The sequence below is a fragment of the Suncus etruscus genome, chromosome 2, assembly GCF_024139225.1.
Source record: "Suncus etruscus isolate mSunEtr1 chromosome 2, mSunEtr1.pri.cur, whole genome shotgun sequence".
Taxonomy (NCBI): Eukaryota; Metazoa; Chordata; class Mammalia; order Eulipotyphla; family Soricidae; genus Suncus; species Suncus etruscus.
In genome coordinates, this window is record NC_064849.1 from 7549481 (window position 1) to 7562670 (window position 13190).

The 13190-nt window shown below is 50.7% G+C and overlaps 1 protein-coding gene across 1 annotated transcript; it reads left to right on the forward strand.

Moving 5' to 3' along the window:
• Positions 1–510: 510 nt before the first annotated feature.
• On the forward strand, positions 511–8699 carry DNAAF8 (dynein axonemal assembly factor 8; the record flags this gene model as incomplete). Its single annotated transcript, XM_049768876.1, has 4 exons — positions 511–731; positions 955–1103; positions 1774–1905; positions 8664–8699. Coding segments are annotated over exons 2-4 (276 nt in total), but the record flags the coding sequence as incomplete, so codon positions are not given.
• Positions 8700–13190: the final 4491 nt, after the last annotated feature.

Here is a 13190-nt window from a genome sequence, read left to right on the forward strand (position 1 = left end):
GTGGGACAACAGGCAAAGGATAATTTTAAGGAAATACTTTCATATACAACAGGACAGTAGTTTTTTGTTTTCTTTTGGTTTTGGGTTCATACCCAGCAGAACTCAGGTGTTACTCCTGGCTCTGCACTCAGAAATCACTCCTGACAGGCTCAGGGGACCATATGGGATCGCAGGGATTAAACTCTGGTCAGCTGCATACAAAGCAAATGCCTGACCCCAATGTGCTATTGCTCTGGCCTGCCAGTAGGCTTTCAATCCCCTCTTGTCAATCCCTCTACTGGCAATGTAACATCTCTGAGTTCAGGAAAAAGGCCACAAACTTTGTTATAGGGCATATACACATGTACTTCCCATGTGTATATTCTTGATGCGCCTTTCTACCCATCATGAACATATTCTTTCTCAATCATGTGACTGCATTTTTTCTCTTATTTTTGCAGAATCGAGGACAGAACTCAAGACTTCACACTTGCCTGCTCAGCTACTGTGTCCCAACATACATATATCACCCTCATGTATGAATAATTGCATTACATGACCACAGATAAGACCATCGGTTTGTCAGCCCTCACAGTGGGCCATATGGTGTGGGCCACACCAACTACCCTGAGAGATAGGAGCCCTGTGGAGGAGAGACTGGACTTGGAGGTGTCTGAGTAGATTTTCATCCTCGTGGGCAGGAAGTGCTTTAAAAATGCCTTGGCCCTTGGGGCTGGAGAGATAGCATGGAGGTAAGGCGTTTGCCATGCATGCAGAAGGACGGTGGTTCGAATCCCAGCATCCCATATGATCCCCCGAGCCTGCCAGGAGCGATTTCTGAGCGAAGAGCCAGGAGTGACCCCTGAGCGCTGCCGGGTGTGACACCCCCCAAAAAAGAACTAACCAAACATGCTTTGGCCCTGGTTCTGTCGACCCTCACTTTCCCCTCACCCAGTGTCCTTGCTGGAATCCTAGGGTGAGTGAAAGCTCAGCGAGAAACAACCCTGTGCCCTGCTATGGCATCTCAAGATAAAGAAATGGGACCATCAACTGGCTCTTCCTGGGCCTCCATCCTCCAGGCTGTCAGGGAGCAGCTCCCGTCTCTGGACTCGGACTCCTCACTGGTAAGTCAGCCCCCACTCCACGCACCTTCCTCCAGCTTCCCACCTCCCTGGGCCCCGCTGCCCTCCGGTGACACCAACCCATAACTGCTTTGGATCTCAGTGGCCCCATCTTAGTCCCAATCTCTGTTTTATTCTCTGAATATGTGTGTGTGTGTGTGTGTGTGTGTGTGTGTGTGTGTGTGTGGCCATTTCAACACTGAGCCAATGTCAACCTCCTGTGGCACTGGCCCCAACATGATGGGAGGGACTGCACAGCTGTGGAAGCACTTGCGGATGTGAGACCTTAAGTGGGAACTCCCTGCAAAACCAGGAGCCCTTATCTCACCTCCACCAGTTGATGCCATATCCTTTTTTGTTTTGTTTTGTTTGGGGGCCATACCGAGCAATACTCTGGGCTTACTCCTGTCTCTGTATTCAGAAATCGCTCCTGGCAGCCTCGGGGGACTATATGGGATGCCAGGAATCGAACCCAGGACTGTCCGGGTCTTCCACTTACAAGGAAAATGCCCTAACTCTGTGCTTTCTCTCTGGCCCAAATCCTCTTCTAAAACAACAAAAACCGGCCCTAGCTACTCACTCTGATCAGCAAGACAACCAGGGCATCTAAACCAAGGTTCTCCCAGCCCACCTGAGGGCCAAGCAATCCCAAAGCCCTCTCCCTTGTCCACAGTCAGACTGCGGGGAGGAAGAACTGTTCATCTTCCAGAGAAATCACCCTGCCCCGATTCCAGACTTGTCTGAGGAGCTGGCTGAAGACCTCGAAGGGGCCTGGCTCACTGACACCCACAGATCTCCACCTGAGGTGAGGAGGGTGCAGACTGGAGGGTTTCCAGGGCTGGGCTCCTGTGGGCATCTGTGTCCTCTGATGCATCCAGGGTGCTCATCCTGGATCCATATGTTAAACTGGGGAATGACTCGACAGGCTAAGGGTATGCAAGGTTTGCAGGGAGGCAGCCTGAGCTCACACCCTAGAGCTCCACATGGTCCCCCCAAGCCTCACTAGTAGTGACTCACCTCACACCCAAACACTGAGCAAGGAGTAGCCCCTAAACAAGGAGAGTGGAAGAAAGGAAGAAGGAAGAAAACGGTAAGTCAGGCAAATTGTCAAGCAATATGGAGCAGGGTGAGAAGTGAGACTGAGGCCACAGTATGGGTGTTGACCTAAAAGAGGGGAGTAAAGCCCAGCTGCCTAAAGGTTCTTTTATTGTTTTTGGGTCACACCAGGTGGCACTTAGGGTTTACTCCTGGCTTTGCACTCAGTAATTCCTCCTGGCAGTCTTGGGGGACCATGTGGGATACTGGGGATCGAGCCCAAGTCCCTTCTGGGTTACCCTGGGCAAGGCAAAGGCCCTATCAAAGTGCTATCATGCGGGGCCGGAGAGATAGCATGGAGGTAAGGCGTTTGCCTTTCATGCAGAAGGTCATCCGTTCAAATCCCGGCGTCCTGGGGCCGGGCGGTGGCGCTGGAGGTAAGGTGCCTGCCTTGCCTGCGCTAGCCTAGGACGGACCGCGGTTCGATCCCCCGGCGTCCCATATGGTCCCCCAAGAAGCCAGGAGCAACTTCTGAGCGCATAGCCAGGAGTAACCCCTGAGCGTCACAGGGTGTGGCCCAAAAACCAAAAAAAATAAAAAAAATAAAAAAATAAAAAAAAACAAATCCCGGCGTCCCATATGGTCCCCCGTGCCTGCCAGGAGCAATTTCTGAGCATGAAGCCAGGAGTAACCCCTGAGCACTGCCGGGTGTGACCCAAAAACCACAAAAAAAAAAAAAGTGCTATCATGCAGGTGCATTTCCAAGGGGCACTTACAGGTGCTGACACCCTTAAGTTGCAAAGTCACTTCTCCCAGTTCTTTTTTTTTTTTTCTGTTTGTTTGCTTTGGGCCACACCTGATAGCAATCAGGGTTACTCCTGGCTCTATGCTCAGAAATCACTCCTGGTGGGCTCAGGGGACCATAAGGGATACTGGGGAATCAAACCTGAGTCGGTCACATGGAAGGCAAATGCCCTACCCACTGTGCTATTGCTCCATCCCCTGCTTTTCACAGATCTAAGTCATTTTATCAGAGACCCACAGGAAGAGAGTGGGTACTGGCCACACTGTCCTCCTGGCGTAGGACCTCACTCAGCTAGTTAAGGAGAGCTGGTGTCATTCTAGAAAGGTGGTGTAGCGCTCAGTGGCCCACTGACCTGAGTTTCTTCTTAGAACCAGTGTGAACCCTGGCCCACCACCACAACTAAAGTCACCCACACAGCTATGCAGACTGTACCTGATCCCAGCCAAATGGGACACCTAGAGTGTCTCCTGGTCTCTGTGGACAGAACCATGTCCACAGTAATTTGGCATCTTGGTCTGGGTTAGGGACCTGCAGTGTGGGCTGCAGTTGGGGCCTGGAGTCTCTATCTGGTTGAGGGGCTGCACTGCGGTTTGGCTCAGGGACGTGTGGTCCTCATCCATCCCAGTTGCAGTGTGTCTTATCCACAGCTGCTCAAACCTTTTTGGCCTGTCCATGCACCCAAATACTGCTGTCATGAATAGGAAGTCCTGACACCTGCCTCAGGGATGGGTCTTGGGGCTGCACCTCCCTAGGCTGGAAGTACACCCAGCTGATAACAAGGACCCCCATTTCTTTGTAGGCAGAGCTGGTGCCTGTGAACTTCAGTGTGGAGCCCTGGAGTGCGAGGAGCATGAGGACAGGAAGTCTGATCTGCCCAGAACAAAAGGAACCTGGGAGTCCTTTGGGGAACTGTAGCAAGATTAGATCTTCTCGGGGGGTGCCTGAAGATACCCCAAGGTGGCAGGAAGGGGACCTGGAGATCATAACCTCCAAACCCAGAGAAGTGCAGATTCCCAAAGGGCCATCGGGAGAGGCCACATCTGTGGCCCCCTTTGAAAATCTCGACATAAAGCCCCAGAGTGTTGTGCCTCTCGAGGGCAAGGACTCAGCTGCTGCCCACCGCCAGGCCCTGCGCAGGGAGAGGAGGAAGATGATCGAGAAAGATATACTCCACAGGGTCCGCTGGGAGGCTGCAGGGCCACTCACTCCCCTGCAGGAGCCCAAGGAAGGCCCACTGCTGCTAAACCTCCAGGTAGGTGTCCCCAACTGGAGGTTGGCCACCCTGGACGTCTCTCCTAGCCATGGTCTCTGACAACTGCAGGGGCCATTGTCCTTCAGCTGGGCCACAGTCCAGATGAGGCACCAGCTTGAGTGTGCAATGAGGGCTCTGCTAGGTTTACAGACAAGAGGGCAGGAGCTCTCCAGGGCTCTCTTTACTTTAAATTTTAGGAACACACCCAGCAGTGCCCAGGGCTTACTTGATCCCTGGTACCTCATATGATCCCATAACCTGGCAGGTGTGACCCCTAAGTATTGATCCAGGAGGAAGTCCTCAGTACTTCTGGATGCAGCCAAAAAAAAAAAAAAATAGGGTATGCAAAATACTTTTACTTGCAGCTTCGAATTCCAACAGGTGAGTTGTAGGGACACAGATTCTCAGGGCATGATCGGGCCCTTCTGCCCAGCAAGAGTGATCTAAGAGCTACTCCTTCATGGCGGAAGTCCTTTCTAGGGTATTAGGGGGACAAGTAGTACTGGGATTCAAACCTGGGCCCCTCTTTTGCCATGCCTACACTCCAGCTCCTCCCAATGTTTAAATTGTTTTTATTTTTTTGTTTTTTTGGGCCACACCTGGTGACGTTCAGGATTACTCCGGCTATGCGCTCAGAAATCGCTCCTGCTCAGGACCAAATGGGATGGCGGGGGATCACATTGTTGCTCATCCTAGTTCAGCTGCATGCTAGGCAAAAGCCCTACCCTGTGCTACCCTCCAGCCCAAATTATTTTTTTTTCACCTCTAAAACAATGTTTCTATTTGTGGTTAGTTTCCAGAATGGCAGAAAAGAATCAAACTTAGATTCAACTTTGTTCGGCTCAGTCTGCCCTCCAACACCCAATGATAACATTGTACAAGATTCGATTTACAGGAAAGACAGTTAAAAATTATGGGGCCGGCAAGGTGGTGCTAGAGGTAAGGCCAAGGAAGGACCGAGGTTCGATTCCCGGCTTCCCATCTGGTCCCCCCAAGCCAGGGGCGATTTCTGAGCGCTTAGCCAGGAGCAACCCCTGAGCATCAAATGGGTGTGGCCCAAAAAACCAAAAAGAAAAAAATTAATGGTGTATACAAAAGGTAAGAAGTATGAATGAAGGAGAAGCATTGGGGATGAGGGAGAGATTTGGGGCCATTATATTCACCAGCTCCTTGGACCGTGTGATACAATGGCAAGGAAAAGTACAGTGAATCCCAGTGCTAACTTAGGATAACCAGTCTCTGCAGGAAAGTCCGTGGGAAAGAGTTTATCTTAGTTATCCAGACATCTAGCTTCAAGTTACATGGCCGTGGCAGTGCTGGGGGAAACCAGAGTCTCTGACAGAACACATGGGCAAAGGCAGGCTCAGAAGGCAGAGTGGGATTGGATATCCTCAAGTTTCTTGGAGACCTCAAGTGGGGTCCGGTCCAGTTTTTCAGAACTGTGTTTTTGTTTGTAAGGCTCCATAGAGTTGATCTGCTCAACACAGTTCAATCACACAATCAATCACATTTCTGCTCAACTGAAAACTCTTCACTGGAGTTGTTATAATTGCTCTCATCATCACTTCCCATTGCAAGAGTTATTTCCTGAAATGGCCTGAAAATGCCTTTTGGTATTGATACATTCTCCATGCAATTGCTGTCTTCCTCAAGTATAATTTCAACTATGGAATCCTCATGTTCCAGAAAATAGATTCAATTTGAAGTTTTCTTTTTTTTTTTTTTTTTTTTTTTGTGGTTTTTGGGTCACACCCGGCAGTGCTCAGGGGTTATTCCTGGCTCCAGGCTCAGAAGTTGCTCCTGGCAGGCACGGGAGGACCATATATGGGACGCCGGGATTCGAACCGATGACCTCCTGCATGAGAGGCAAACGCCTTACCTCCATGCTATCTCTCCGGCCCTTTTTTTTTTTTTTTTTTTTTTTCCGTTTTTGGGCCATACTCGGCGGTGCTCGGGGGTTACTCCTGACTGTCTGCTCAGAAATAGCTCCTGGCAGGCACTGGGGTGGGCCATATGGGACGCCAGGATTCAAACCAACCACCTTTGGTCCTGGATCGGCTGCTTGCAAGGCAAACGCCGCTGTGCTATCCCTCCAGGCCCAGGAACGTTCTGTCTTATGCAATGAATATAGGCCTAAACCTATGTTTTAACTGTAAGATTAGGAAGTCGTCTTATACGCCGGAAAATACGGTACTTGCCCGTGGGCCCCAAAGGACCTGAGGCTCAAGTGGCTAGAAGCCAACTCAGCAGCCCCCACCCACAGTTGCCTCTGAGCGGTGCGTACAGGACAGGCTTATGGAGCATCTGGCCCTTCTGTGTGCCCCAGAGCTCAAGCCCATGCATCAGTCTGCAAGGTTCCTATTGCCGGCTCATTGGACACCAGGCTTCTGGAGGCCACTGGCATTTGGGACTGGGCTCCATTATTCTCCATGCAATTGCTGTCTTCCTCAAGTATAATTTCCACTATGGAATCCTCATCTTCTGTGAAGTGGATTTCTGAATTTGGAGTATTTGAGGTGCGCTTTCCCTCCACCTCATCACCAGGCTGTACTCTGTTTGGATCCTTCACACGAGGTTCTTCTAGTACAGAACCTCCTGGGAACTGGTCTGCGTCTTCTGTGTCTGCTTCCTCAGAAATATGCATGGCATCAGTATCTGCATCATCACTTACAGGATCATCAGAATCCTCCAAAGTTTATTGTATCCTCAGAGTCAGAGTGACAGAATACTTTCCTGATTCCTCAAGGCAAAGAAAGTTCAGTACAGCAAGACTCTGCTGATTCCTAGCTCTAGCATTTTAATGATGGCTAACCTTTTTGAGCCCGGGTGCCCAAACTGCTGCACAATGCCCGGTCCTCCCAATGGCCAGTCTGGCCCTGTTGCCAGGTGGGCTGCAAAGCCCACTTGCCTTCTGCCGCGCCACATATCTTAATTGCGGACCCCTTCCTGCGTGCTACCTGCAAGGCCATCACATGTCACAGGTTCACCATCGCTGGTCTAGATGAGCCTCATCCACCTGCATGTGGCTACTAGAAGGACATCTGCTCAACTGAGAGGTCTTAAATCTCTTTTTTTTTTTTTGTTTTTGTTTTTATTTTTTGGGCCACGCCCGGCATTGCTCAGGGGTTACTCCTGGCTGTCTGCTCAGAAATAGCTCCTGGCAGGCACGGGGGACCATATGGGACACCGGGATTCGAACCAACCACCTTTGGTCCTGGATCGGCTGCTTGCAAAGCAAACGCCACTGTGCTATCTCTCCGGGCCCTGGTCTTAAATCTCTTCACCAATTGCCCATGTTATGATTCTTTGGGAAATGCCATGGAATGTGTGATAGTCACAATGCATCCTCCACACAGTTGCTGTCCTCCTCTAGAGTCAGTTTCTTTCTGGAATCTGGGAATAGAGAAGTTTTCCACACCAACAAATCTATGTGCCAAAGTCATAATTTTCATCTCATTCCTTTTGGTATTGCTTACCGTATATACCCGAGTATAAGCTAAGTTTTTCTGGCACAAAATTTATGCCGAATAACCCGAACTCGGCTTATACTCGGGTCATACAGGTTATTTGATTCGGAGAACTCACACTGAATCAAATGCATGTAGTCTCCAGTTGTCTTCTGCCATCTGCTGGCGGGGGCGGTGCTTCAGCTCAGTCCACAGTCGCTGCTGAACTGAAGAGGTAGGCGACTGAACTGAACTGGATGCCACTGATTCCTCAATTATTGTAACTGTTTTGGGTATATATTTTTATTTTTGAAATTTACCAGTGACTGCTGCATTTGCACTTAGGCTTATACTAGAGTCACTAAGTTTTCCCAGTTTTTAGGGTAAAATTAAGGGGCTCGGCTTATACTCAGGTCGGCTTATACTCGAGTATATAGGTACTTAATCTGAAGATGCAAGTTTACTTTTACCACAGATCAGGTTTTGATTGCAGGAACACTCAAAGATTAGACACAAACTCCTCTCCTGTCAGTTAATCTTAACAGCTAAGCAGAGTGACAGTTGACATGGAATCTAAATTCTTTTTTACAAGGCAGTACTGGCTTTCCTCAAGGCTATTAGTCTATGTCTTTGTGCAAAACTTAGAAGTGTCACTCTAAAGGGGTCAGAGCAGTGGTGCAAGCGGTAGGGCATTTGCCTTGCATGCACTAACCTAGGACAGACCGTGATTTGATCCCCCAGCGTCCCATATCATCCCCCAAGTCAGGAGCAATTTCTGAGTACATAGCCAGGAGTAACCCCTGTGTGTCAGCAGGTGTGGCCCAAAAACAAACAAACAAAAAAAGTGTCACTTTAGAAAGTTAGAGAAAAATGGTAAGTAACAGCTCCCACATGGCCTACTCTGCATTTTTTTGGGAGGTAGTTGCTAGCACCTAGTTAGACCAGTGCCTGCTGCTCTGTTCTGATTGGACGCAGGCATTGTGCTGGCCCTGAGCAACTCATCACCATGTCCCTCTCTGTTCCAGCAATTTGAGGAGTCAGATCTGGATGGCCTCCTGCACAGACTGACCAGGCAGGAAGGTCAACAGGGAGAAGACACCTTAAGAGCCATGGGGTCAGCTGATGAGCATCTCCAGCATCAAGGTCTGACTTTGAACTTGGCCCAAGAGAATCCCCATGAACCAGTCCTCTGGATTCTGATCCCACAGGGCAGGGTGACTAGGTGCCCTATCTGGAGGACAGAATTTCCTTTTTTTTTTTTCTTGTTTTTGTTTTTTTGGGCATTCTTAGAGATGTTCAAATTACTTCTGGGTATATGTTCAGGCATCACTCCTTGCAGGCTTGGGGGATCATATGGGATGCCCCAGGTATCAAACCCAGGTCGGCTAGCTGCAAGGCTGTCCTATCACTCCAGCCCTTATTTTCTGTTTTCAAAGCACAAACACTTTTGATAAAGTACATAGAGGGCTCTCACACTCACCCCTCAGGGCTGTCCCTGAGAGTCCCTTCAATTGTGGGGCTGGGTCCCAGGAGGCAAGCAGGATACAGTTGGGTGAAGCTTCTGCCCAATCTGGGCAGGGTAACTAATTTCACCGGCATCCTTCCCCCACCTCACTCTATGCATGAATGGAGGTACCTGCCCTGGGCCCCAAAGAACTTGAGGCTCATGTGGCTAGAAGCCCACTCAGCAGCCTCCACCCACAGTTCGCACTGAGCGGCGCGTGCAGGACGGGCTCATGGAGCAGCTGGCCCTGCTGTGTGCCTCAGAGCCTCAAGCCCGTGCATCAGTCCACAAGGTGCCTGTTGCTGGCTCACTGGACACCAGGCCTCTGGAGGCCCCTGGCAGGTGAGTCTGGGCTCCATATGCTCCTGCCCTAGCCTGGAGTGTTTCCTGGGCCCCTTCAGGAGTGAGATCTTGGAGCGTATTCTCCCATTTCACCTGGTGCCATGATTATCCCCACAGTACAGCTGGGAAGATTGTCGTTCTAGTCAACATGACCAGGCAGGCCATGCAAGGCAGAGCTGGACTCACCCCCAAAGCACTCCTCCTACACCCCAGGGGGCAGAGGCAATGTGCAGAGCCATCTCCATGCTGTTTGATACCTGTGTTAGGAATCTGAGCACTGAGGAAGCCCATCTCTCCCTGAGCTAGCTAAAGCGGGTCCACACTGATATGGAATCCACTGGCCATGAGTACTTACCAGGGCCTTGAAAGATGGCTTTTTCAGCTGAGGCCTGGCAACTCCTATATTCATGTTATTATTTTTTAATAACATTTTATTTAAACATCTTGATTATAAACATGATTGTGGTTAGGTTTCAGTCATGTAAGAGGACACCCCTGTTCACCATATTGATGTTATTTTAATGGACGAAATCGAAAGTTTCACAGCACTTGTGGCCAGGGACTTCTGCTAGGGGAAGTGTTTCTTGTTCCTGTTTGGGGAAGTGTAGATAAGGAGTCTTAGAATCATGCTAGAAAGTTCACTCGGACAGCCTCAAGGGCCTGCATAGAGGAGTCTAGCCAGATCCCCTGAAAAGGCCCACATCCTGTTTCTCCAGGGAACTCGACCCTCCAGGGAACCAGGGCGTGAGGCTGAGGACTGTAATGGAGCCTCCAACAGTCTTCCTCGATCTGAGAATCCCGGGCCCCACAAACCCAGAAATAGAGGAAAGGTAATGGCCGTGGAGTGACCTGGGAAGAGCAGTGCCCCTCACTCACAGGGTGCTGGTCAGGCCCAACCCACACCTGAGCCTGGTGCCCAGAGGTAAGGGGAGGCTAAGGTTCAGGGGAAGAGCTGGTCTTTCTGTTTCCTGGGTACCCACCCACTTCTCCTCTGGTTCAGCCCCTGGGTTCTGGAAACCTCACTTGGGGTCACTGGGATTACGGGGACCCATCAAAGAAGCTGGCTTTGGATGCCAGCCTGGCTCTGAGCACAGTTGTCTCTCCATAGCTCCAGCTCTAGTGATGAAGACGGGGACGACTACAACATTGAGACAGCAGCTGGAGTCCAACATGGCCCCAGAGGGCTACGGTAAAAAGGGAGGGGCATCCTGTAGCTATGTGGAGTCAGGGGCCACCGTGAAGGGAAATCTGTAGGAGAATCCTAACTGACTAGATGCATCACATGCTGACTGGGATGGGGGGGGGGGGGCGGGGTGTGTCCTGTACAGGCAGCCCGGGGAGAAAGGGAAGGAAAAGCCAGATACTTCCTGGTTCTCCCAGAAACTTGACAGGTCAGTGCCTGAGTGTCAGGATTGGGGGTTCTGTGAGCCAGGCTGAAGGTTCTTGTTTGGGTCACAGGGACTGTACTGGCAAGAGTCAGCTGCTCCAGCAGCTCAGGGCCTTCCGCAAGAGCCTGGCTCAGCCCACTCTGCCCACTCTCCAAGGACCTGGAGGCCAGAGGGCTCAGACCTCTGCAGACACGCTTCTTCTACCTGGAACACCGAGAGAGAATACCCAGGCCAGACCCCCAGGAGGCAGTGCCAGGGTCCTGGAAGACCCTCCGGGGTCAGGGGAGATGGGGGAGGCTCTGTTGGCACCTCTGTAGCTGTCCTTGGAAAGCTGCCCCTGGAAAGCTGTCCCTTGAGGCGGTTGGCTGGGCAGTGAAAAAATGGTCTTCACCGCAGACCATGCAACCTGGGTAGGTCCAGTGGCAGCCAGCCGGGCCTCATGGAAGCTTCAGTCCTTCAGTCCTTGGAAGCTTCAGCGCTTGTCCACCTTCTCCCCACCTTTCTCTGAAGCACCTTTCTCTGTTGCTTCACCAGCTTGAGTAAAACGTTTCAGGACTAAATACACCTAGGAGAGGATCTTGCCTATTTTCTGGGGGCTTGGGTGCAATTATTTTGTGACTAAACACACATCCACACAGGTTTGTCACATGGAAACCTGTACCAGGTTCCCCCCTACACCCACCCACACACACCCTCACACACACACACACACCCTCACACACACACACACACACACACACACACACACACACACACACACACACACTGAAGCTGACCATGACAGAGCATGGCCAGGACAGAATTTCTGGATTGTGGGAACCAGGAGGTGGTGCGGGAGGTGAGGGTCAGCTTGGGGGGGGGGAGAATCGGTGATCTGGCAGAGTGGATAGTCAAGGGAAGGGGCCAGGGATTATGCCCACCATTGGCTGACCCGGCTGTCGAGCAGAAAGGGATGGGCCCATTAGAGACTGACAATAGGCGGGCCTAGGGGCACTGTAGCCCCACAATCCACCTGCATCATTTCCAGCGCTGAAATGGCTGATTCTAGAGCTTGATTTTCCCGGCTTCTCTTGCGCCTTGCAGTAGCACCTTGAAAAATTCTTTATTTTTACACCTAGCTCCAAGCATTTTTAACTATACCAAATTTTGGACGTGCCAAGAGTTTTTGCAATGAATAACATTGTTGAAATAACTCCAGAATATTTGTTTTTGGGTAACATCTGACAGTGTTCATGGCTTACTCCTACTTTTGTATTAAGGATTCATGCCTGCAACTGCTCAGGGGACCGTATAGGGTGTCAGGGATCAAACAAACCCAGGGGGCCGGGCGGTGGCGCTGGAGGTAAGGTGCCTGCCTTGCCTGCGCTAGCCTAGGACGGACTTCGGTTCGATTCCCCGGCGTCCCATATGGTCCCCCAAGAAGCCAGGAGCAACTTCTGAGTGCATAGCCAGGAGTAACCCCTGAGCGTCACAGGGTGTGGCCCAAAAACCAAAAAAAAAAAAAACAAAACAAAAAACAAAAAACAAACCCAGGTTGATCTTTTGCACGAAAAGCACCTTGTCCGTAGGGTTGGATTATAGTATAGTGGAGAGGGTGCTTACAATGCATGCAATCAGAGTACCATTTCTGGCATCCCATACGGTGCCCTGAGCCCAACTAAGTGAAGTGATTCCAGGTGGTTTTCCCCTCCCCACTGAAAACTTTGATTACCCTCTGTACTATATGTGTGGGCCCCTAGGGTGCAATTTGGCTTCCACTAACATACACCCAAGTTCTAGCAGCAGACTCTGGGCTAGTGAAACTCAGGCCCATTGAGAGTGACCACTACCCACTGTAAATGGAAAATCTAAGTTCACCCCCACGTGCTGTATCTCCAACCCCAGGTGAAGGGGTCTGAATCACGTTGTACCTAGGCTGATGGTGAAACACATATAGTCTGGCAGTCTTCTGCCTTGAATGGAGAGCAAGCTGCCTGCCAGATCTGACTTTTTTTTTTTTTTTTTTTTTTGGTTTTTCCGAGCCACACTTGTTTGATGCTCAGGGGTTCCTCCTGGCTAAGCACTCAGAAATCGCTCCTGGCTTGGGGTGACCATATGGGACGCCGGGGGATCGAACCACGGTCCATCCTTGGCTAGCGCTTGCAAGGCAGACACCTTACCTCTAGCGCCACCTCACCGGCCCCACTACTATTTTTCTTTAAAAACTATTGATTGATTGGTTTCGGGGCCACACTCAGCAGCCCTCAGGGGTTACACCTGGCTCTGCACTCAGAAATTGTCCCTGGCAGGCTGGGGGGCCATATGGGATGCCGGGAATC